Source organism: Symphodus melops (genome assembly GCF_947650265.1).
Source record: "Symphodus melops genome assembly, chromosome: 22".
Classification (NCBI taxonomy): domain Eukaryota; kingdom Metazoa; phylum Chordata; class Actinopteri; order Labriformes; family Labridae; genus Symphodus; species Symphodus melops.
In genome coordinates, this window is record NC_136712.1 from 16369033 (window position 1) to 16394370 (window position 25338).

At 43.9% G+C, this 25338-nt stretch overlaps 3 protein-coding genes across 8 annotated transcripts; 2 read left to right on the forward strand and 1 right to left on the reverse strand.

Annotated features, from left to right (window-relative positions):
* Nucleotides 1–34: 34 nt before the first annotated feature.
* Nucleotides 35–8255, reverse strand: elk3 (ETS transcription factor ELK3). The gene is made up of 4 exons (XM_079335592.1): nt 8086–8255; nt 3436–3678; nt 2609–3340; nt 35–857 (listed from the first exon to the last, which is right to left on the reverse strand). The coding sequence occupies exons 2-4, from the start codon at nt 3640–3642 to the stop codon at nt 447–449; spliced, it is 1350 nt and encodes a 449-aa protein (XP_079191718.1). The 5' UTR covers nt 3643–3678; nt 8086–8255; the 3' UTR covers nt 35–446.
* A 1768-nt stretch (nt 8256–10023) lies between these two features.
* Nucleotides 10024–16768, forward strand: hcfc2 (host cell factor C2). Its single transcript, XM_079335581.1, has 17 exons — nt 10024–10230; nt 11062–11210; nt 11310–11470; nt 11618–11820; nt 11927–12011; nt 12132–12235; nt 12381–12611; nt 12711–12920; nt 13002–13066; nt 13761–13848; nt 14482–14517; nt 14604–14659; nt 14760–14897; nt 14995–15183; nt 15293–15590; nt 15688–15757; nt 15841–16768. Exons 1-17 carry the CDS (start codon nt 10065–10067, stop codon nt 15848–15850), a joined length of 2259 nt encoding a protein of 752 aa, XP_079191707.1. The 5' UTR covers nt 10024–10064; the 3' UTR covers nt 15851–16768.
* A 559-nt stretch (nt 16769–17327) lies between these two features.
* On the forward strand, nt 17328–25319 carry cep83 (centrosomal protein 83). Of its 6 annotated transcripts, none has more exons than XM_079335584.1 (17): nt 17328–17437; nt 18051–18231; nt 18373–18581; nt 18870–19020; nt 19759–19851; nt 20271–20402; nt 20513–20764; nt 20872–21003; nt 21269–21383; nt 21544–21688; nt 21819–21968; nt 22264–22339; nt 22441–22595; nt 22685–22814; nt 23088–23191; nt 23337–23526; nt 24296–25319. In XM_079335584.1, the coding sequence occupies exons 2-17, from the start codon at nt 18229–18231 to the stop codon at nt 24431–24433; spliced, it is 2175 nt and encodes a 724-aa protein (XP_079191710.1). In that variant the 5' UTR covers nt 17328–17437; nt 18051–18228; the 3' UTR covers nt 24434–25319. The 6 variants fall into 6 exon arrangements, with proteins under 6 accessions (XP_079191710.1, XP_079191711.1, XP_079191709.1 ...); XM_079335583.1 differs by having other exon boundaries at nt 17329–17437; nt 22438–22595; XM_079335586.1 differs by having other exon boundaries at nt 17330–17437; nt 18051–18175; nt 22438–22595.
* The last annotated feature ends 19 nt before the right edge of the window (nt 25320–25338 follow it).

Here is a 25338-nt window from a genome sequence, read left to right on the forward strand (position 1 = left end):
ATCTGTGGCTTATTTTGAAACCCTTGCATACGGTGAATCACACATGAACCAACACACAAAGGACGTGGTGAAACTTTGAGGTGTGTTTGTAGGTGAAATCACTGACGATCTTTGGTTATGAGATATACTGTAAATAAAGATACAACTTACCTTTATGCCTTTGACAGTCATAAAGGTAAGTTGTATCTATCGCCACCTGGGTAAGCTAGTGTTTTCTCTGAAAGGCAAATGAATAATTAGTCTTTCATTTGTCTGAGATTGTTTGCATTCCCACATTAAGAAGAAATAATAAATAAGGTAATTCAATCAAGCTTGTGGGACTTTTTAGTTTTTTCTACTGGCCTTAATGAAGTAAGACTGTAGCTGCAGAATTTGTAAATGTATATTTTTTAAGCAAAGTGGTTTCTCAATGTATCCTCACCTTTAAAGTAGGCTAGATGCTATCGTTAGAGTTGTTTGAGGATGATCCTGTTTTTGAAAAATTTTTGGAAAGAGCTAACAAAATTTTGCAATTTTGCAACATTTTGCAGCGTCTGGTTGTGTTTAAGGAGAAGAGCAGAATTTGTAACCTCTGTTCCAAGCCCTCCTTTTTGCTTTGTAAACAGAACTTCTTCGGCCGCTGTTTTTGCAGGCACACTAAAAGGTAAAACTGTGAATTCCTTCCAGGGAAAATCCTCTAAAGCTGTATTTTTATACAACAATACAAAATGTGTGTGCATGTTTGTGTGTCTCACCTGAAAGAGGGGTGCGTGGCTCTGGAGCTGTGCAGGGCTGAGGGGCCCCACTGGACTCAGGCCGGACCAGAAATGGATATTAGAGAGTAGATGACTGGGAGTGAGCACCAGACCAGACGGAGTCTACATCGACAAAAACCCAAAATTTAAATGTCAGAGGATAAATACACCAGGATGGAAATGATGCTGTTTATTTTGCTATCAGACCTAAATGCTGTTCATAGTGTGCTGGGAAGTTGTCAAATCACTCAGTCTCACCGTAGAGCTCGTAGCCAAGCCTGCCCTCTAGTGAACTTGCGTCTACCAGACGGACTGACTTGGCAGGCTGACACCATGCAGGTCAGGAAGCTCCACTCATACAGAATTCATGAGATGCATTTCCTCCTGTCTCGACTTTCTAATGTCTCTCTACGTTCAGCTAAGGTCACTTTTGTTTTCCCTGTTTCTGTCCTGGGCGAGCAAGGAATATCAAAGCACAGGAACAACTGTTTCAGCTTCAGTTTCTTTGCCTGAGATTTTATCTTACTGCATTGATTAGCACAACCAGTGAGTTGTATTCTGTTTAAAAAAAAACATTCCTAATTTCATTTCCCATCATTCACTCTGTCACTGTCGCTGGTTTAAAACAGCTGCCCCTGACATCTTCTATGAGTGAGTTGGTCAAACATGCGACCTCACTGAGGAAGAAACATTTGATTTGACATGCAAAGAGATGGCCCAGGTAGCAGCTTAAAAGCTGTTTTACCCTTCCCAGGCCAACATTCTTCCTGAATATTATATATTATATTTTCCTTCTGCGTTCAAAATTTACTTGGGAGCTGGCTGAAGAAAAATTCAGGCAAAGTCCAACGTTATGCATTTACACATGCAGCGCACCCCTGAACATTTCCAGGAGTTATATAAGTGAAAAAAACGTCATGTTTTTGAGTTGCAAATTTGACGTTTTAACAGATTTTATACATAAGAATTATTTCTAAAACATAGACGTAACAGACAGTAAAACCCTTCATTTTTCTCCATCGATTTTCATGACAAACTGATTTTCACAGCAATAATGTGATTGACAGTGGAACCAGAATGAGTGCTGTCAGATGGGGGCACCTTGGGGGGGGGGGGGGGGGGTTTACAGCTGTTGAAAACTTTGCACATTTTGAGCCACTGCTGTGGGTTTAACTCTGTCAGACCTGGGGGGCCCCCTCGTTTGCTGGCCTGGGGCCCCCAAGCTAATGCCTGTTGACAAGCAGCAGCCCTGATGCCTTGATGGGTATTCCTGATTAATCTCAATGCTTGAGCAAAATGCGGGTTAAGGACACAAAAATCAGTAACTACCACCAGCTGGGCAACAACAACAAAAACTGGAAGGACGTCTGCACTCGGGGGAAGTTCGTTAAGTTCCTGAATTCTATGAGGTCCTGGTTACTCTTCCACAACTCAGGTGTTTCTTCAAAAACTCAATGATACAGAAGGTTCAGTGATGAGTTATCGCTGAAGCATGCGCTTATATTTTCCGTTGATTCCCTTCTATAAACTCAGCAGCCCATCACTGCTCATGCTGGATCAAAGCGTCGACTGAATGCCTGAGTGTAGGCAGACTGTCCTCGTTCGGTCAGTGTGCTGTTGCCAGTGACTCAGACGCTTCAGGAACATGTGGCTTCACTTACGAACCTCCTCCCTCTCTCCATCTCCTCCTCCCCTCTTTCCGCTCACCTCGTTCCATCTCCTCCCAGTCTACGAGTCTTAACTTTCCTCATCCCTGAAACACAATCTTCTCTTTTCACCCCGTCCACTCTCCACGCCTAAAAAAACACCCGTATTTACAGGACACAGTGTGAGTGTCCTGGTTTAACTACATGTGTTATGTGTCATTATTGTACCTGTGCGGTAAGGAAGGCAGGGGTCATGGACCCTGAAGGCAGCGCTGGGCTGTTGAGTGCTATGGAGACCAGGTCATTTCCTGTCAGGAGGAAAGGGGAGGCGTAGATCTCCAAGCCTTTAGGTTTTTTGGATCTCAAAGGTAAGTTATTTGCTAGTCCTCTCCTCTCTGGTGTCGATGTGCTCTGTGACCTCACCCTCTCCCTCTGACCAGATGACAGGTTAAGGGGTTGTGCGCTGAGCTCCATCTCGTCAGTGTCTGTGCTCTGGCATCGTCCCCGCCACAGTTTGTGGGCGGGGCTTGGAGGTGGTGAGGAGGAGCAGGAGGAAGAGCGGGCCTGGCGAGGCGATGGCCTGGAGGAGGAGGAATGGGAGGTCTCGGAGAAGGATGGGGGAGGGGTGGGTGGAAGGGAGGAGTGGCCTCTGTTTGTCACGAATCGGATGACAGAGGAGCTGTCGTCATGCCGATCAGATCTGGGCTCCTCTTTTATCAGGTGGCGCGGGTCTAAAGAATGTTGCAAAGAGCCAACGCTGAAGGAGGAGTAAAGGCCTGACTGGAGGTATCGGTTTCTCCCTCCCCCCTCCTCATCTTCAGCCTCAGGCTCTGACGTCGCACCTCCACTTTCCTCACTGCTACGTCCCAACTCCACCACTGCAGGGTCCATCTTCAGAATCTCCGGGAATGACACAAACTTGTAGACGAACTTCTGGCCGATCACCTTCTTTATGATGTTCTGCAGAAGAAACAAGACGTGGTTATGTTATGTTAAGCCCTTCTCTTATGACTTAAGACGTCATCAAACAAACAAAGTATTTTGTCATCGCCTACTTTGTCGTAGTAGTAGCGCAGAGCTCTGCTCAGCTTGTCGTAGTTCATGTTGGTCTTGTTCTTGCGCAGCCCCCACAGCTTGGCCACTTCCTCTGACTTAAGCAGCTTGAACTCGCCGTCATTGGACGTCCAGCAGATGAGATGTTTGTGGCTTTGGTCGATCAACAGCTGCAGCAGGAACTGCCAGAGAGTGATTGAACTCTCCATGACAGGATGACACCAGAAATACCAGAGACAGGCAATCTGTAGAGGAGAAGCAGGACTTCAATTTAAATTTAAAAAAATATACGTCATCGATTGCTTTTTTTAAACCTTTTGAACGCTTAATGGCACAGAACAAAAAAAGGACTTTTCTTTGGAAAGAAAAAAAAAGAGCTGAAGAGTTTCTGGTCAATTCTAATGGTGTATGAAACCAAAGAGGAATCGAGAGATGCTGGGACTGAAAGGACATATTTCCATCCAACGATTTTCTTTTTTGTATCCCTGCGCGGTCACAGCAGGACGCACACTTAAAAGTTCCTCAAAAATTTCAGGACAATCTCCCCCTCTCCTGAAATCATCCGACGTTGTTATTCCCACGTCCGTCACAGCGTGAGAGGAAGGAGGTAAGACGCGCAGTAAAAAGGGCGCTGCAATAAGCTAAGTGGACATCATGAGACGGTTTTGATCCTGATATCGGTGCTTGGATTTGTCAACCACAGTATTGACAAATATGTGAAGAACCTCTCTTATTCTTCCAGCATGACTTTTCCTTCACTTCTACAGCTCACCTCGAAAATCTGGGGAATTTTTCTGGATTTTTTTGTTAGTGTGAATACAGCTTCAGATAATTAGTCCAGCCATCTCTCTCCCCAACAATGTTGTTCAGCTCTTCAATTTGAAGGAGTTCCCCAAGCATAAAGGGATACACAGTTATTTTAGCCTTTCTTGGTTCCCCATGATTACAGTATAATCCTCAAAAGGAAGGTGATGCATCCTTAAAAAGATGGCCGCATTACCTCATCTGGCTCCTGTGGATACAGAGCAGCAGTGGTTTACCTCCAGCTCCTTCCAGATGTCTGAGCTTCTCACCGACCCTCATTTTAGTGGCTAAAAATCTAAAGCTTATCCTTCTCTCTAATCTTTTAGTTTGAAGAATTGCAATTGTGGAAACAGGGGTTACAAGGGGTCGCGTCACATTTGTGGTACAGAAACAAAAGAAGAGAGAAAGGAGGCGAGGCTGCGTCGCCTGGTATGCTGCTTGTCTGACCCTTCGGTAAGTGACTGCTTCTATTTGGTTTTATTGAAATGAAAATATGTCAACGTTTTGGAAGTGTGTTCATCTGGGAAATGTGAGGATTTTTGAGTTTGGTCATGATTCAAAGTAATGGGAACTTGAAGAGTCAGCTATACGAGTCACTACTCAAAACCACAATCTCACATCTCATTTCAACATCAACATTTCTTTCACACGTAGTTCACTGAGCAACACTTTTTGTCTAAAAATTCTTTTTACATTTTAAATTAAACTATTTCATCCATTCTTGTTTTGGGAATCAGACACCACCAAGGATGTGAAAAAGGGGGGAGGGGGGGGATAAAAGAATGAGATAGGCATAGAGGAGCTGGAATCCCAAACGCTGACCCTTTGATGCAAAACCCACACCAATAACAGTGCTGGCCACGCCCACCTCTTCTTCTCTAACTGGGACTTTCCTGCGCCCCAAAACCCACAACAACACAAACACCTGACCATCACTAAAGAGTCTGCAAGACTTCACAGCACAGCTTGGTTTTCTCTTAGTTTCTAAACGCTAAGGTTAAGTCACGTTTGTTAACGTCTCGTGACATTAAACACCAAAGCCTAAGATAAACATGTTTTTTATCTAAAAGAGACTTGGTGTTTCAAAAGTGAAGCTGATGTGAGTTAAACCTGCATTCTTCCTGATGACCAGCAGGGGGCAACTCCACGAAGTCTGAGTCTATGTTAGACAAAAAAAAAGAATGCCTTCAATTTTTTTCATAGGTTAAAACAACAAATATTAAAGGAAGGCATGTCGAAGGGTGTGCCTACGTGATGAAGTCATTGCCATGAAAACCTGTCGTCAAGAGTAGAAGTAAAGAAATTCAGATTCACCCTCTTCTCCAGATATGCTCACTTCTGACTCAAAAAAAAAAAAGACAAGCTAAACTTGAGGTTCCAAAAACAGAAGTTCATGTCTTCACAGCAGCTACATCCACTCCTTATATACAGTCAGTGAGTTAAACATATTGACTGTATAAAGAATGGAAGGGACAAGAGCCTACGAGAGAAGTGAAGACAAGTGATTTAGAGCTCTCCTTTCTGATTGGCCGCAGTCGAGCTCATAAACCCCGCCTCCTCCATGTTTATCTACGATGGTATAGAGGAGGAACAGCGCAAAAAACATAGCGCAAACTAAAACAAGAGACAAGAGTGAGTGTCTGTTTCAACCTGACACAAGAAACTGTACTTCTGATGACGTTATGTAAATGTCTGCTTTGGTTAGCAGAAGGATGTCAAAACCACAAAACCACAGCTCCACAGTCAGTTTCCTTCTGCTCATGTCCTGGCGTCAAAATGCCATCACCAGTGCAAAATGTCAGCGCTCGTCACACGGGTAGTTTGGCTTCATTTTTTTTTACAACAGAAATAGATGGAGATGTGTTGTCCATATTTATGCTCCAGTCTATGATTAGACTCACTTTGCAGATTTTTTCCATTAATTGAGTCATTTGGTTTCAAGGGATAAAATAATCAGTCAAGACTTTTTTGAAACAGGCCTTTAAGTTCACTTTTTAATGTTATTCCACCTTTATGTTTGCCTCACTTGTGTGTGTGTGTGTGTGTGTGTGTGTGACAGAGCGAAGCGGAAGAGAGGGCCAGACGTTGGTTGGTTCTCTGGGTGTTTCCATGGTGATAAAACAGGATGTGGTCAGTGACCTTCTGCCAAGACAAGCATGGAGCTCACCAACGTGTTTACCCTAAAAACCACCGACTGTCTGTGAGCGTCTGCCGGTCTGTCTGTTTCTCTCTTCCTTACTCGACCTCACTCGTTGAAATCACAACAGGAAATACGTACTGATGAAAGGAAAACAACACATACCTCATCACAACCTGATTTGATTTGCAACCATGACATTATGACAGCAGAGACTTCGCAGCTGCATCAGAAATCCCCATGGAAACCAATCCTGCCTCCTTAAAGACAAATCACTTGAGCCAGACACCAAAGGTTATGGTTACTCTGCTTATCTTTTATTTTTGAAAACAACGCAAAGGTTTAATATTGCGAGAATAATCTACCACTCCCTGAATCTTAAAATACAGCGTGCATCGTTTTCTTTGTCTTTCTAAACGGAAACCATCAAGCAGACGGGAAAGATGGTGGTGCAAACAATGATGCATCACAACGGATACAAAAACAAATGCATATCCTTGCTTCCTTTTTCCTGCGTGTGTGTGTGTGTGTGTGTGTGTGTGTGTTAAGCGATGGACACACTCTCTGTTATCTAAATGAGGACTTCCTGTCATTCAGCTTCAGGGGCGTCTTCCTGGAGAAAGGCCTTCCCTCTGTGAGAGGTACCGCTTTCCTGTCACTGGGAACCAACAGAAACACACACATGTGCTCACACCTACACACACACACACACACACACACACACACACACACACACACACACACACACACACATACTTATTTTTGTATTAGGTAAGTTTTCTCATTGTTATCACTAAGCGGATGCAACTGTAGAACTGTCTTCTACGAGCAACATCTGTGTCCAAACAGACTCACACACACACACACACACACACACACAACAACATATGGAGAATGCATCTTCATGCGTCCTGATGTCATTCATTTGATCAAAGTTTATGCTGTAATGTTTTAGTCTCACAAACGTTGGACTGAAATAAGAACATGAAGGACATTTTTATTGATTTAGTCTGCTCTTTAATATAACACCTCCAAGAGACAATCTATGAACTTTCTCTCTCACACACATTTTGTAACTTTAGAAATATAGTACCCCAGTCTCCCTCCTGAAATATGAATGAATCAGATATAAACTGCAGTGTACTACAGACACACACAAATCCAACAAAGCAAAATGTAGGTGTGAATGACAGTAGGTCCATTTTCTCTGATCTATTTTTGTCTCATTTTTTAAAAATGTGCATGTGTATTAAAGAGGGTAAAGAGGTTCTGCTGGAACTCAAACGAACTCTTTGTTTTGTTCCAGTGACTCATTTTCAAGATGTTGTCTGCTGCCAGCTTCTATCCGGAAGCGCATGGCAATTAGTCTGCGAGGTCCAGACAAACCAGAAAGTCTACTACTGGGTATTTAAAGGAGCCGCAAATAATTTTTTCCACTGCAGCCGGTCCACGAACCTCTTTTCATTATTTCTATTTTAAAAGTATCCGGAGAAAACTGGGGAAACTATACGCACCAATGCCATGAACGCACAAAGCTCGAATACCTTTTACGCACGGGTTTAACACTTTACGCGCTGCTTCATTGTGGTCTTTAAGTTGGATTTGGACTTTCTCATGTTTGAGAAAATACAACAATTGCAAATATGAATACGCTACTTCTCTCTTCCTTTTAAAAAGTTGTAAGTTTAAGGTATTGTAAATTTGCACCTACCCAGCTGTGGATGTGGCTGCTCCGATGTCCGTGTGTCCTGCCTGATGTTTCTGTTTGTGCCTTAAAGCGGTGTGTGTGTGTATCTTTGGAGCCCCATGCTGCTGCTGCTGCTGCTGCTGCTGTCTGAAAGCGGATCCACAGCTTTTCTCTGTCCTGCCTCAGAGCAGGAAGTCGGGACGCTCAGACGGAGAACCGGCGCACTTCCTTTGGTGCTGTATTCCCGTCTGTGTAAACACACACACGCACACCCCCACACACACCCACACACACATACACACTCTCTCTCTCTCTCTCTCTCTCTCTCGCTCGCTCGCTTACGCGCGCACACACTCATGCACACACAAAATCTCTATTTCCCATAAACATACTCCCTCTTAAACCGCACACGCACAAAACACTTTTTTTTCTCAGACCTGCGCACACACGCACGCACACACACACACACACACACACACACACACACACTAATATTGCAATTCCGACAACACTCAGCAGTGAGCCAACTGACAACTGACGTCATTCTGTTCCTGCTCACCGAGGGGGTTCCTGTTCTTGTACAACACACACACACACACACACACAGACGCACGCGCGCACACAAATATAGGTCAAGTTCGGGACTTTCATTACACTGCTCTGATCGCTAAAGAACACCAAAATTGTAATATATGAATTTAAAAATTAATTGAACGTGTTAGTTTGCTAAATGCCCCCCCCCCCTTCTTTTTACCTGCCCCCTTTTTAAATGTCTCCTCTGTGCCTTTGTTGCCTATTGTAACTGCAGGATTAGCCCATACTTTTTTTAAAAGGTAAAAACTTTTAAATGGCTGGAAAATAAAGCACACACGGATGATTAGTCTGGTTTGTTTTGTTCTGTACAGTGAGCATCAGTAGTAATAGTATTAGTGCAGTATTAAGTTTTGTAGTGGAGGTACTTCCAAAGATTGTCTATATTCAAGACGATGAACGGTAAACAGTCGCCCATTGTAACTTCTGTTTTAAATCTCGAAAAGCTTTTGTAAGAGTAAAATCTGCTGAACAATGAGGCAAATGACCTCACCTTAGAAACTTTCATCCCAATTTGATAGACAGGAAAATAATAATTACATTTTACCGTTATTAGGTTTATATCATGATGTTGAGTACCAGTAACAACGCAGATTGGTGTATTTACAGATTGATATGGACTGTGTTATTAATTGTAATATAATTTGTGCATGTAAATGTGAGCTCAAAGGCCATGCCACCATGTTTTCTTATCTAAGTTGAAGGAAAGCATTGCATCTTTTCAGCAGTTTGGTCTTGTCCTTCCAAATGAGTCATTCAAAGAAGGAAATGGTCAAAGTGTATGCAGCATGAACATACCTGCATACATGTATGACAATGTGCACTTTGCCACACATTCTCCTTTGGTGATATGATCAGAGACATTGTCCAAATATAAAGAGAGCTTACGTCAGAGCCATGGAAGAATACAAGTCCACACTGATGCTTCTTTAATAGGAAATTGATGTGTAAAATCAGTTAAAGACACGGTTTCCGTTGCCTTTTTTAATATTGTGAAATGAATTACCCCCCCCCCAAAAAAAAATGAAAAAAATAAAAAATAAATAAAAATAAAAAATAAATAAATAATAAATAGAGTAAAATAAAATAAAAAGAACTACACAAAAAGTCCTCTCCCTCTCTTTTCAAATGTGTCATTAAGGGCCACGTTTGTCATGGAGGAACAAGAATATTAAAAGAGCTAATCATATATAACATAAGAAGCATTTTAGGATTTGATCGTTAGTTGGTCTTTAAAAAGAGGAATTTTAAAAAGAGGAATATCTTTTACTGACGTTCAGCCAAGTCTTCATCCCCGATAAACGAGGCGGAGTGAGTCCTCTTTTCTCTTGTTAATCTTTGGACAGATTTCCTGATCCATTCTTAGTCCCGCCCCCTTGTTTAAAACGTAAACAGCGCCAAACTCGGGGAAGATGAGCAGTGAAACCGAGGGGCCACAATGGAGGAAAATAAATTCCGTAGCAGGAGTAATACCTCGGTCCAGACACGGACACCGAGCGGCGGCAATCCGGGAGCTGATTATTGTGTTCGGCGGAGGAAACGAAGGGATAGCAGAGCAGCTCCATGTTTACAACACCGGTGAGCTAACGCTGGCTAACTAGCGGCTAATGTTTTTAGCATGCCCAAGAGTCAGAAAGACAACTCCAAACAGCGCATCCTTCACCTCGACTCTTCATATCTTCATCTGAGTGGTTCCTGGTTATCTTGGCGTCAGTGCAGCTGCGATAATGATTTTTATTTTACTTTTAAGTTGCAAATAATTAGAGCTGAACATCGTAATTATTGCTAGCTAGTGTCGGCTACATCATTGTAGTCATTTAGCTGTGAAATAAATGTTTACTGGTTGAATAAAGATTCATGTGACGTGTAGGGAGACTGAAAAGTGCATGAAGCCATAAACATGCAGATTATTCTTATTGTTTAAGCAGCTTGACTCTGGTCTGGTTTTTGAGTTTCGCCAAACACAAATCAATAATATCGCTGTAGTTATTTTCCTATAGACGTTAAAAAATAGAGCTACTGCAACAAAAGCCCGAGTATTTTTAAATGTCTGTGTAAGAAACAGGTCTGTGTAAGAAACACTTAAAGACAGCTTTTACTGCTTTTATTTTTAATCTGATTTGCATTGTAATAATAATTTATGAACCCAATTGTGCAATAACACGTCCATCCTTATATGTGCACACGATAGTGTTCATACAGACTTACAGCTTGAAGTTACTGGCTCTTTTTGATGCATTTTCTAAGAATATATTTTTAACTAATTTAATTCTCCACTGTGTGATTTTTCTTCTCCTTTGCTGCTGTAACACTGTACATTTCTCCATTCGCGAAATGAACAAAGGATTATCTTATCTTCACCTGTTTTCTTCTGTCTCATTCAAAGCTCAAATCTGACCCTCTTCCCAGTTTCTAAGCAGTGGTTCCTGCCGGCTGTGAGGGGGGACATCCCGCCCGGCTGTGCCGCCCATGGTTTCGTCTGTGAAGGCACCAGAGTTCTGGTCTTTGGAGGCATGGTCGAGTTTGGGAAATACACAAACAGCCTGTATGAGCTTCAGGTAACACCTGCTGTCACATTCCTTCAACAGTGATTCCAATCCTGCTGGTGTCATAAACACTGTGGTCCTGTGTTGACTTTGCTCCTGTGTGTGGCTCAGGCTAGTCGCTGGCTGTGGAAGAAACTGAAGCCCAGAGCGCCAAAGAATGGCTCGCCTCCTTGTCCACGGATTGGACACAGTTTCACTCTTCTGGGGAACAAATGCTACCTATTTGGAGGGCTGGTTAATGATAGTGAAGACCCCAACGGCAATGTACCAAGGTAATGTGCCGAAACAGATAAGAAGAATATGACATATGGATAAGTGAAGAGCTTATCAAAGAGGCCTGGAAGCAGGAAAACTGGCTGTATTTTTTCAAATCTTGTGTCAAAGAGAAGGATTCATGAGTGTGTTTTACTCTCCTTCAGATACATGGATGACTTCTATGAGCTGGAGCTGCAGTCTGTCTCAGGGGCTCGAGGATGGAGCATCCCAGAGACCAAGGGGGGTGGCCCCTCAGCTCGGGAGTCCCACACCTCGGTTGCCTACACTGGACCGGGCTGCTCAAAGTTATACATCTTCGGAGGGATGCAAGGATCCCGCTTGGATGATCTCTGGCAGCTCGACATCGGTAGAGTGGGCTTCTTCTATTCACAGATGAACTGTCTGCAGGTGTCACAAAGGAAACACTTTGAACCCTTCAGCTGCTATTTCATCCCCTGTCATCCTCTCCTCAGACACCATGGTTTGGTCCATGCCTGAAACAAGGGGCGCCGTGCCTCTCCCCAGAAGCCTTCACTCCGCAAATGTCATCGGAAACAAGTAAAGGATGCTTCTTCTGTCGTGTCACAGTGGGATAGTGTGTCGCCCTGCAGATGTCAGGTTTGTGTTTGAAGTTGCCTCTATCCTGTTGTGACCTCCTGAGTGTCCCTCTGTCTGTAGGATGTACGTGTTTGGAGGCTGGATTCCTGTTCCAGAGTCAGAAAAACACAATGCTCCAGGAATAGAATGGATCTGCACTAATTCCCTTAGTGTGCTCAACCTAGGTCAGTATTGTTCTGAACTCTTGTCTCATATTCTTATCAGCATTCCCACAAAGAGCTCCAGTCATTACCAACGCTGCTTTTGAGAGACGGTTAAATGTGTGTTTTGTGTTTTCTGCATCATCACTCCGACCTTCCTTTTCCTCAGACTCGATGACTTGGCAGGACCTGGGACCGGAGCAGCAGGACCATATCGAATCCCAGCTGCAGAGCCAGGGACCCCAGAGTGATGATCCGTATGCGTGCAGACCTGGAGCTCGAGCCGGCCACTGCGCTGCCACTGTCGGGTCCAGGCTTTACGTTTGGAGCGGGCGCGACGGATACCGTAAGAGCTGGAACTACCAGGTCTGCTGCAAGGACCTCTGGTACCTGGAGACAGGTGAGAGTCTCCTTCCAGTTTAACTCCTCGACTTTTGAATCCTTACAATGCGAGGAATAGTCCAACTGACTCTAATAAGGCGCTGTTATCTGCTCTCAGCTAAACCAGCAACTCCAGAGGCTGTGCTGCTCATCAAATCTACCGTTAGCATGCTGCACGTAGCATGGCGGCCCCTCGCAGCAGCCGACTGCTACATCCTTCAAATGCAGCCCGTGACTCCTCCCAGCACTGCAGCCAGCGATCCAGCAGTCACACCAGCAGGTCCCACTGGTGCAGAGCGAGGGGAGGGGAAGGAAAAAGACTGTGAGGGTGAGAAGAGTGCCGACTTTCTGTTCTCTGTGTCCTGATGATCAGGGGTCGATGATAATCTGCTTGACTCTTCTTCCTCAGGTGTCCAATCTGTTCCACCTCAAACTGAAAGGAACTCTAATAAAGAAGCAAAAACATCCGCTCAGGTAGTCCCATGCTTTACACACTGACCTTCAACAATACGTCTCATGATATGGAATAAAAAAGCCTGTTTAGCTTCATATAAATCAGGGTTAGAAATGCACTTTTCACAAATCTACTATCACTTTATTTATTTATTATAAACCTGCCACTTTATTTGAACCTGCAGCATCTTTTTTTTATGAAGAGGAATGTTTCAACTATTTCAAAAAAATCCTTGCAGGCCCTTCGCTCATGAACAAAAAAATAGTTGTTATTTTATTTGATGATTTGGAGGCGGAGCTCTGTGGGCCTCACGTTGACTCTGCTCATAAAGTCGGTGCAGAACAAGCGAGAGACCGCCATTCAATTAATATCATTTGTTTTCGCAAATCACTTTGTTATGCTGCTGGTTTTTTTTGTCTGACACTCTGAGGAGGAGTTTGATCAAATCCACCCGTCACTGCAACAACAACAAAAAAACCACAGCCGTGTTTGTGGGGTTGATTTCTAACCCTCGTGTGTAAACCAAACCACAGACGTGTCATTAGATTTCTCTGCACCTTTTCTCTCAGTAGGTTGTTTCTGTTTTTATCAGACTGATTTCATCATTAGAAATACAAACACAGATCCCTGAAAACACCGGTTTCTGTTTCAGCTTGTAAAGGTCACACCGAGCAGAGTTCATGTTTCTGTTGTGATTGTCCTTCTGGATTTCAGGTCAGCTCATCACAGCAGGAAACGACAGAAACATCCCCCGCTGTGTCGACAAAGAGCAGAGCGGAGGGAGAGATGACGGAGGAGGACCGTAAGTCTGCTGATGTCTCTGTGTGTTTACTCCTCCGCGCTCGTTATCGTTCAGTCCTGATGACTTCTGCTCTCTGTTGTTGAGACACACACACACACGAGGCTGAAATACACACACACATGCACACACAGGATCCTGCTGACACGCTAACTGAGGGATGACACAGCATTCGAGCAGTTTCCCGTTCGGTGCCTTGCTCAAGGGCTCCTAAACAGTGCTCAGGAAGTGAACTGCCTCCTCTCCAGCAACCAGACCTATTTTTTATTTCTTTTTTTTTGTTTAGTTTTGGTCTGCATGGGGACCCTTAAACCATTAACCCTCTGGTTCCCATCCTAATGCCTTACAGAACGAGGTAATTCCTCGATCCACTGTAATTAGAAAGCTTGAGAATAATAATTAAAAAAAAGGTGACAGTGCTGAGACCCAACGTTTAACATTTATTGAATCGTGATGACGAGGAAAAACCAAACGGCGTGGAACAGACGCTCAACATCTCATAACTCCTCCTCTGTCGCTCCCATTGCATAGAATAAAAAATAAATAAATAAAAATCCTGCTTCGCGTTAGAATTGTTTTTACAGGAGTGTGAGTGCTCTTCCTTCAGCTCCGACTCTCTCTGTGTTTTGTTTGAAGGTCGACAGGCGACATCGGCAGCTCAACAGCAGCCAGGTAACGACAACGCTGACGCTCCGATGTTGTGATAAATCAGATTTAAAACGTGTGGCTCACTGCCGATGTCCTCTTTGATTCCACAGCCAAACTTCCTGATTCTGCTGACAAGATTTCAGATTTGTACACCCAGACTGAGAAGGTCAGACACACTAGTGAACAGCAGTTATCAGTGTTTTTTTTTTTTTTATCTGCTTTGATTGATTCAATGTCAGACTTTAAATTGTCCTTTCTGATAACAGAAGAATCCGGAGGAATCTGTTTGGTTTGATGCCGGTGTCTTCAAAACCCTCTTCTCCGAGGTCCACCATTACTTTCTACCTGCTGACGGTGAGCAGGCGAACGCTGCACTCAGCAGCCGAACCCCCAACACTAAAGAGGTAAAAGAGAAACGGTTGTGTCTCATTGACCTTTAATAGATATGTGCTTGAGCAGCTCTTCCTCTCCTGCATGTCAACACTCTCTGTCCCTCTTCAGCTGAAGAAGCTGCCGGGGCCTCAGGACTACCAGAGCAGAGAGAAGCAGGAGCTGACTCCAGGTCAGACCTACAGGTTCAGAGTTGCAGGTATTAACTGTTTCGGACAGGGAGACTTCAGCCCAGTCAGCGAGTTTAAAACCTGCCAGCCTGGATTCCCCGGAGCGCCCTCTGCTGTTAGAATCACCAAGGTAAGACGTCAAGAAACAGGACGGTCCAGAGGACAGATGAACGAGATGATTATCAGGTTGAAAAAGGTTCCGTGTATGAAGAGCGAGCCGCTCTCTTCCTCACATTCAGGCCAGCGACTCGGTCCACATCACGTGGGAGGCTCCCTCCTCTCCATCCGGTCGGATTCTGGAGTATTCCATGTACATGGCTGTGAAGAAGAGCCGCTCCAGCAGCTCGGAGCGTCCCGGTCAGATGGCTTTCATCAGGATCTACCGGGGCACCAAGATGTCCTGCTCGGTCAGCTCCTCCCAGCTGGACAACGCTCACATCGACTGCTCCGCCTCCAACCGCCCGGCCGTCGTCTTCCGAATAGCTGCCAAGAACGAGCAGGGCTACGGGCCAGCAACGCAGATCCGCTGGATTCAAGGTTGAGGAGTCTGACTCTTTTCTCATCCTCTTTTTTTTTTTTTTTTGGCATCTATTTATTTTTCTTCCATCTGGATCTAAGTCTTTCTGTTTTTCAGATCCCACTAAATTGCGAGCGTCTACATCGAAAACAGACAATGATGAAGCTGACCAGGATGCAGCTGATAGGTCAGTTCATCATCTCTCGTGATTTTTTGCTCCTTTTCCACTTCCTTTCTCACTTTCTTAAACATTGTTTTCTTTTTTTGCAGTTCCAGCTGAGAGATGATCAGACGGGCGACAACACGTTTGGAGAAGACTGAAGATGAGCATTGAATCCCGCTCGGAAGTTGTATATTTCTAGATAGTTTTGTTAATTTATTTTTTTACGTATTTAATTATTCCCTTGTAAATAGAGGATCGTCACAGGAAATTTTAACCACTTTCCTTTTTTTAGTTGAGCACATTTCTTTTTTAAAGTAATTTTACGATGCAGACCAAAACTACAGATGACGTTTCAAACGTGTCAGAGGAGTGAGGTGCCTTCTTCTTCAGAAGCTTTGGATGCTTCATCGAGAGTGTCATGCTTTTCACTAAACATCCCAATGGACCTATAACCTCTTTTCATAGCATAGACCAGCGTGTCCGACTATCAGTGAGGCTATGTAATGCAGCCTGTTACACCTGTTTCTTTTTGTTCATAGTTATGTAGCTCTAAAAACATTGTCAGTATTATAACATTAACATCAGTGGTTCTAAACTGGTCCAGACTCAGGAGCCCCCGCCAACTTCATCAGGAAAAATTGCAACCCAAACTTTAGGTCATATTCAACTCATCAGATTTACTGAATGAAAAATTGCTCCATTTGGATCTCGGACACTAAAAACACCGGGCTGAGTAAAGGAACTGAACGAAACATGTTTAAAAACAGTTTCATAGCCTTTTTTTTTTTTTCTTCTTCTTTAAGGCCCATGATAGCGACCCACTAAACGCAGCTCGGTGACCCACTTTTGGGTCTCAACCCACCACTTGAGAACCACTGATTTACACCATATTTGTTTCTTCCTTTTTTGTCAACTTCATTAACATGTTACACGTTTAAGTTAAAAAAAATGCACATGTAATTCAAAAATTGTATGCAAGTCATTCTCCAGATATAAATTAAAGGAATCAAAAGTGCCACGGATATCACAAGGAAACACACAAACTTGTCAAGTCTGTTAGTGATTTAGATTTAGATATTTTATTTTATTTAAAAAAAAAAAAACGTGTTGAAAACAGAAATGCAGTCTGGGATTTTTTTTTCTTTTCTTATAGAATCCAAAGGAAGGTTGGTGAGATCAGAAGTGTAGTCACCAATAGGAGAAATGAAAGAGTAATATCTAGAATAAGATTTGAACACTGGATTAAACAGTACATTGTTTAAAATAGGAAAACATAATATGGGCAGAGGTGATTACTGTGGACAAGAGGAGACAGTGGAACGTGTTATTATGCACTGCCAGAAATATTTAAAAAGAAGAAAAATTGAGAGAAATTAAAGTACAATTGAATGTCAAAGATATCTTACAAAAGAACTCAGAAAATGAAGTAGTAAGGATTTTATTAGATTCTCTGGGACAAACTAAGGTAATTGACGGGATGTGTTTTTTTCTTACCTTTTATAATATTGTTTACAGAAAGTAGACTTGTTAGATATTTTGAGCCACACTCCTTACCAGTAGGTGGCGGAAATGCACAAATTCGTTGTTTGCCAACCACCATAAAACGAAGAAGAAGAAGAAATCTTTTTCCCATGATCCCACGGTTTGTAGTTTAGAGATTAACAGGCTAGCGCTTGCTAGGAGGGAGTCCCAATTCAACAAGATGTAAGTGACTGCAAAGTTGAGTAAACAATTTGATAATTAAAATTAAACTTTAAGCATAAAGCATGCGAGTGGTTGTACGTAACTGTTTAAAGCTAAACGACTTTGTGCTTACTAACGTGTACTAAATGTAAAAGCTCGTTGTGTGAAGCCGCTGTATTATTCGTTTTATAAAATGACAACTTATTTGAGTTTACGTAGACTGCACATCCAAATTATTCAAAAATGGCAGCGTGTTTATTTGTCTGCCTGTACTGCTTTGAACGTGATATAGTGAATGTCCGATAATGGACGCATTGTAGAAGCTAGCCATTAGTTAGCATGTCTGTTAGCATTTCATCCGCGGGACGCGGAGCGCGACATTTGAAAACATCGCGATGCTTTTGACAAACTGCGGTGCTGAGTTCGGGTTATATCAGGTTTATATGAGCTCCAAAGTCGAGAGTTATTTTATGAAAGCTTGTACCCTTTGTTCAACGTCAGGCCAGACTTCAATTCTTCTTCAAGAAAAGATCTTCTTTCGGTTTGTGACACTAATCTCACCCTGCTAATAACAATGTGTAAGGGAATAATAACATGTACAAACTGAATCACGTGTTTATTAGCTCTAACAGAGTGACTGAAGTGAAAATAGCCCACAGGATAGACAGGATGCTTGTTGTCAAGTGCTGCAGTGTGATAACGAGCAGAGGAGCTGATTAATCACTTGAGATTGATTCAGGTTCTTTCCATGTCAGCTGAGTGAGTGGTTGTGATTTGTGATTAGTAGCTTTGGGACTCCTCTTAAAGCCACCATGGTAACTGACTGACAACAAAGCTTGCTCCTCACCCTACTGTGAGAGAGCACATTTGGTTTCTCCCACCTTATACAGGCGAGCTGACACAAAGACACATCTGATTTCTTTATCCTCTCCTGTCTCCAGCTTCTTTTCCCGCAGCGGGGTGAGATGACTTCCTCATCCCTCGGCCAATCCGCCCCTCTGGTGCCGAACCTGGAGTCGGGGATTGGGAGGTCTGCCGCCATGCTGGGGATGTCTGCTGGACTCGGAGGTGCAGAGATGGAGCTGCAGAAGTTACTCATCGATGAGAGGATGAAGTGTGAAAACCACCGGACAAATTACCAGACCCTGAAGGCTGAACACTCCAGGTAAAGCTACATCTGAAAAATCCCTGTTTTTTATTTAATTAGTTTGTGCATGAATTCTGAGAGAGAACAGTTTATTTATCATAAAAAGGGCGCTTTAGTTTTGGCAGTCTATTCACACCATACATATGATAAACGGCAGACGTCCATCAGAGACGATAAATAAATCAGTGGCGTTCACTGGAAGGGCAGTGAATGTGACTCCCCTAAAAATATATGGCAGTTACGTTTCTCATGGTTTGGCATGTCTTACACTGTCCTCAGTTTCACCCACACTTTGTTTCTGTACAGTTTGCAGGAAGAGTTCACTGGAGTCCAGGGGGAACTGAAGCGCCTCCTGAGTGATAAGCAGGCTCAGCAGGAGAAGCTGCAGCTGCTGTTGGCCGAGCTCCGAGGAGAACTCCTGGACAAAACCAGAGAGCTGGAGGAGCTTCGAATGCAGGTACACCGAATGATTAAAAACATGATCTCAAATGACTGCCCATGAGGGGAAATGTTATTAACTGTAGCTGTCTGCTTTGCTGCTTATTATTCTGGTCTCATGGTTTGTTTATTTGTCTTTATTGTTCTGTCTTTTATTTTTTCATTGTACGGTCGACATCATTGTAAACGATAGAATAAGTAAAGGATGAAAGGATAAACATGAAAGTGTAAGGAGAACTATCTCCTAAAATGAAAGGTGTGGGATCTCTAACTTATTGTTGTACTGAAAGAAGTTTGTGATCAGAGTTTACCCAGATTTAATAGTTGTTTAGTGAGGAATAGAGAGTGATTGGAGAAACTAAAGAACTGAGTCTGTGCTGTAAGTACTCATGCAGGAGAGTCAGGACCTTTAATTAATCGAATGCTGATTTAATTTCCTGGTCTGAAGTGATACTTAGAGGAAGTAACGTTTTATAATTCTTTTCGTCTCTTTTTAGGTGAATCCTTTTCAAAAGGCTTTAAGTTGACATTAACGTGTTAAAAAAACCTGATGTGTATTTAGTTACCTTACAGCTCGAGCTGCACAGTGTGGTGGAAATCTTCTAAAAAAAAAACTTTTTTGTATGCCTTAGACTTTTTTTCTCCTTTTGCTATTTTTTGGGTGAATATATATATATATATTTTTTTTTTTCGTTAATCAAATACTGTGTGTGTGTGTGTGTGTGTGTGTGTGTGTGTGTGTGTGTGTGTCTGTCAGGTGATGACCCCTCAGCGGCTGGAGCTGCTCAGAGCTCAGGTGCAGCAGGAGATGGAGGCTCCGGTCAGAGAGAGGTTTAATAAACTGGAGGAGGTCAGTCACTGCAACACGTCCTTTCTGACGTCTGTCAGTTTTCTTTGTTACAAAAATCGTTGACTGCAGCTGAAAGAACAAAAACGTCATTGATGGCAACTGCTTCATTAAATGTTTTTTTTCCAGTTAAATCCCTTTTTAAGAGCTATTTAATAGGTTTTGCACCTGTACTGAGAATTGAATAAACTTCCATTGGTAATTCAACGTGTCGTGGAAAACGTTCTATCCTTAAACGTCCTGCTCTTTAACTGCCATTAGCAGCTCTGACTTTGAGTCTTTAGCAACAGTCAAGAGATTGGCGCTGATTGCCTCTTGACAATCATTTCAATGTCTCTGCTTTCAAGGAGGTTTGATTTCATTTCCATGGTGCCCACTTGATTGTCCCCCCTCTTTTTGTCTGTCCTGGTGCTTCTTTGTAGGAGGCAGAGAAGTACAGGTCTGAGTACAACAAGCTGCGGTACGAGTTCACCTTTCTGAAGTCGCAGTCTGAGCACCAGAGAGAAGAACACGCTCGCGTGCTGGACGAGAGGAAGATGCGCTACGAAGCAGAGGTTTGTTGTTCACTCGGTCCCTGCTGGGGTTGATAGTGTCTCTCCGTGGACTTCTAATGAGGTTTGATTTAAAGAAAGGGTAGGTGATAAATCCTCTCTTCTGTTGTTAGATCTCCCGTCTGGAGAAGGACCGGGAGGACATGGTGGCTCAGTATCAGAGCTCAGACCCGATGCGTGATGGGAAACGCGTGGAGGCTCTGCTGAGGGAGAAGGCCCAGCTCCATCTGCGGCTAAAGAGCCTGGAGGCAGAGGTGGCCGAGCTCCACGCCCAGAAAGAAAACTCAGGCCAGCAAGCAGAGAGTGTCCAACGCATCCAGATCAGACAGCTGAAGGAGACGCAGGCGGAGCTGAAGTCTGTGGAGGTGAGACAGCAGCACGCCTGGAGCGGCTTCATGCACTTTGGTTTCCATGTGCCCGTCTTATTTATTGTTGCATAATCAACTGATCTGATTGGTTGTCACTGTGTCAGGCGGAGCGCCAGTCGTTGCGTCTGCAGCTGGAGCGGTTGGAGAGTGAGTACAATCTCACCAACGAGCAGAACAGCCAGCTTACGAGCCGCCTGCACAAAGCGGAGCGAGAAGTCAACTCCCTCACCTGTCAGGTACGCCGCTCTCCGAGCTGTTCACCAGCCACACATCAGGCTGGATGTTGTTTTATTCCCCTCCATGTTCTGCCCTCAACATGAATCTAAAGTTACAGATAAGACTCACTCTGATCATCTTTTTTCTTTTCTTTTCTTTTTTTAAATACATATTGCGTCTCGTTTCTATCAACCTACTTGTCGTGTCTCATTTTTATTTTTTTATTTTTTATTTTTTATTTTAATTTTTTAGAAAAAAGTGTCTTTTTGTTTTCCTTGTTCTCAGGTTGAAAGTCTGAAGCATTCACATAAACTGGAGGCGGCCAACATCAAACTGGAGTGCACTCGCTCCAAAGCAGAGCTGGAGAGAGAGAGAGACACACTGCAGGGACAGGTTGATGGTATGAAACACACACACTCAGTCGCACTCTCGTCCGACCTCCATCGCCGCCACATTTCATCTTCTTTTGTTTCCCTGCTTCTCAATAGTCCGTTTATGTAACATGAGGAAACTTTCACATCACACATTAGCATTATTAGTTTTCCTCTGGTTTGTCTCAGGTCTACAAATGGACGTGGAGGTGTTGAGTTCTGCGGTGGAGCGACACAAGGAAGCTCTGGTGGAGAAAGAGAGGGAGATCGTCCGAAAGGTGCAGGCCGCCCGCGAGGACGAGTTCAGCAAAATCGCAGCCTTGCACGAGGAAAAGTGAGAATCACCGAGGCGTTTCTTTCAGCGGCTGACATCAGCTGCTCTCAGTGTTTATAATTATCAGAAACGTTCTTCTTTACTCCACGCGTCCTTTTTAGAAGAACTCCTTTTGGTCTGCGTTTTCCAGGTTGGCGTTGGAGAATCGGCTCGCTACTCTAGACCAGCAGAGGGCGCTGCAGGACGTTTCAGGCAACACCCAGAAAGAAGAATGGGAGGAGCGCCTTCGCAAAAGCCAACAGGGAGAGGAGCTGGCTCGAAGGGAACTACAAAACCTCCGGTCAGATCGGAACTACATGTTTAGTGTCACTCCCAAAGTTTAATTTACCTTTAGATATTAATCATGTTGAGGAGACTGAAACACATGTAGATGAAGGAAAGTTTGGAGCTTTTGAGATTGCTTTGAGCCGTTAGCAGCACACGTTTCAGCTTCCATACAAAGATTTTATGGTCGTTTTTAAACCATGATCAAGTGTTTTAATGAAGTCATCTTTACAGCAAAGGATTCTTTGTTAGAGGTAGTGGGAAGTGGGGGATCCTTTGCTTTCACTAATGAAATGTCTTGTGTGTCATAGAACCAAACTGCAGCAGCAAAGCTCCCAGCTGGAGGAGCTGGAGAGACAGAGAGCAAACGTTTGTGACCTTGAGCAGGTAAGTTACTCCTCTGTCATTCATCCTGCAGGCAGCGGCCTTATAACAAACCAGAGGAGTCTGGGTAATAAACGAGAGTTTTCTTTGTGGCCCAACAGCAGAACCAGGAGCTGAGTGTCCAGCTGGGGACTCTGTCTCACTCCGAAAGGGACCTAAAAGAGACGAACCAGAGACTAAAGGAAACCCTGGACAGAGTGAGGGAGGAGCTGAGGTCGGCTCGAGGACAGGCCGAGAGGAGCCAACACGAGGCAGAGAGGTACGAGCTGCAGGTAAATCAGCTCATCAATCAAAAGCATTGACCCGCCAAACAACTCTGTCTCTCTGTCTTCGGTCCCTCGTCCTCAGGATGGTGGACGAGCGTCGGGTGGAGTGGTTGGAGGAGAAACACGAGCTGCAGGAGCGAGAGGCCGAGCTGCAGCAGAAATACTCTCAGGCCAAAGAGAAGATGCAGAGGGCGGCCGCGGCCCAGAAGAAGGTCTGCTGCTCATTACCTACTTTTTCTTTACTTCTGCAGACTTGAACAAATATTCAAATCATCTTATTTGGAAAGACTAAATTGTTTCACAGAATTCAAAGTTTGCTGCGTGATCAATACTTGATGAAGTCTTCTTCAGATGAATTTGACTCTTAAATTCTGCATGATGTTTCACTTTTAGCTGGACGACATCAAAATAGTCTAAAGAGAGAGACTGCTTGTTCTGTGGGTCTTGCTGACATTGTGTGTGTGTGTGTTGTGTGTGTTGTACAGAGGAAAGAGCTGACGGAGAACAAAGAGAAGAGGCTGAAGGATAAGATCCAGCTGCTGGAGGCCAAGATAGAGGAGCTGGAACTAGAAACTGCAGCAGCAAAGAAGTGAGATCCAAAGATTTCATTTTAGACGAGAAAAGATCGTCCTGCAGTTTCTGGAGAATAAACGTGCATGAATGAGATCGGACATATTTAATTCTCTCATTCTCTCTCTCTCTCTCTCTCTCTCTCTCTCTCTCTCTCTCTGCAGACGTTCCTCTTTTTCAGAGGAGCAAGCTCAGCTCAGCAGGCGGTTAAAGGAGATGCAGAGGCGTCACAACGAGTTTCGACGCCTCCTGTTAGGCGGCCAGGGTCCCTACAATGTAGGCCCCGCCTACCTGACCTCCTCGCCCACCCCCTTCCTCCTTTTGGGATCTGAGGGGCCGCTGTCAAACATACCAGTAAGCAGAATTAGCAGTGGAGAGAACGTCCCTGCTGTGGCTTGGTGCTAATTGATTACGTCAATAAAAACATTGCAGGTTGTGTTCACACTGTCGGATGTCTGTCGAGTCTAACATGCAGCGAGGTCTCACCTCCTCCGTGTGGCTGTGGAATGGTTAGTCCTCAATGCCAGCACGATGAAATATCTCAAACCCACATGATAGAGGTTGACTGGTGGTTACTTACACACACACACACACACACACGGTTTTAAAAAACCATGGACGACTGTGAGTGTTTAAGAGTCCTTAAACAGTAAGACAACAAAACGCTATCTGCATGAGTGTTTCAGTCATTCATCTCTACCTACCCCATGCACGCACGAGCCCACACTCTACAGGACGGTACACTAAAGCATGAGCTGAAATCTGCTTTAGGACCAATGGCGTTAGTGCATGTAAGTGAGGGGGCGGGGCTTTAGAGGGAGCACAGAGGGGAGGGGATGGGTGGAGACAGAGCACGGAGAAGATGCTACTTTCAAAATCCTGCTAGTTTTTGAAAATGACCAACCTGCTCTTAAGGTCGGGGCCACTCTCCAAAAAACTCCTGTGAAGTCAGCGTACTTACTGTAAAAATAACGTGATTACTCGTTGTCATAATGTTGACCCTCAGTATGCAACAGTTTAGTTCCCCCCCCCCCCCCCCCCCCCCCCAGAATCATATCAGAGATGAAAAGTCTGACCTACTGTAATGAATGAAGTTGTAACAGCAGTCCCCTCCGCTCTGCAGGAGGAGCAGCATCAGAAGGAGCTGTCCCTGCTCCGTCGGAGGCTGGAGGACCTGGAGAGCGCACAGCAGCAGCAGCTGGAGGAGCTGGGATCTTTGGTGCAAAGGGACCGGGAGGCCACGCCGCAGCCTGACCTCTGACCTCTGGCCTCTACTATTACTACCATGACACATAGCTTAAACAACGGAGTGCAGGCCGAAGGTTTGAGTGAGGCCTGATTGATTGACTAAAGGGGCTCAAGGTGAGAGGACATTTGTAAATACAGCATTCAATTCAAAAAACGTTATTAATTATAGACACTGAACCAAGTCTGCACTAGGCTACCTTGTTTCATGTGTCAAATATGAGTGAAATACCACCATGAGCCCAGTTTGTTCTATTTCATTTTGAGCTCTTTTAGTCACTTTTTTTCTGCTGGTTTGCATTTTCACGCTCAGACGCGAGCACTTCTCTCTCCTCTGTCGCTGCAGCCGTGTTACTTTTTTCCCTTCTTAAAACCCGTTCACGTTCACCGTGTGTCCACATGAAGATGCGGATTATATTTCGGATAATGTACAAGGACCATCTTCTTTTTTTTTTGTCACCTGTTGCCATGGTGAATCGTTGTATCGAGGCCCCAGTAATGTTGATGTTTCATCCTCATGGTGCACGTGCTGAACAGCTCAGTTTGAACCTTCTGTTTGTTTAAAACCACTACAAGTGCAACAGTGCTTAAATAATGGAAGCATTCATTTCATTGATTTTTACAAAAAAATGGATGAACTTGGATTTTGTGAGTTGGTTTCTAATAATGACTCAATGTGCTACTATGAACTGCGGCAGCACCTTTTAACACTTGACCTTTGACTTCCTCAGGTTGTTTTTTTACCAGATGTTTGTTGTTTACACTTTTGCTTTGCAAACATTCTTGGCATAAAACTTTTATTATACAGTTGAGTTTTTACAAATTGCACAATGTTGATACAGACTTTGACTGTACTTGACTCATTTTTTAAACTGTGTACAGATTAAACCTTTTGTACTGAGGTTTTATTTGTGTGAGCGC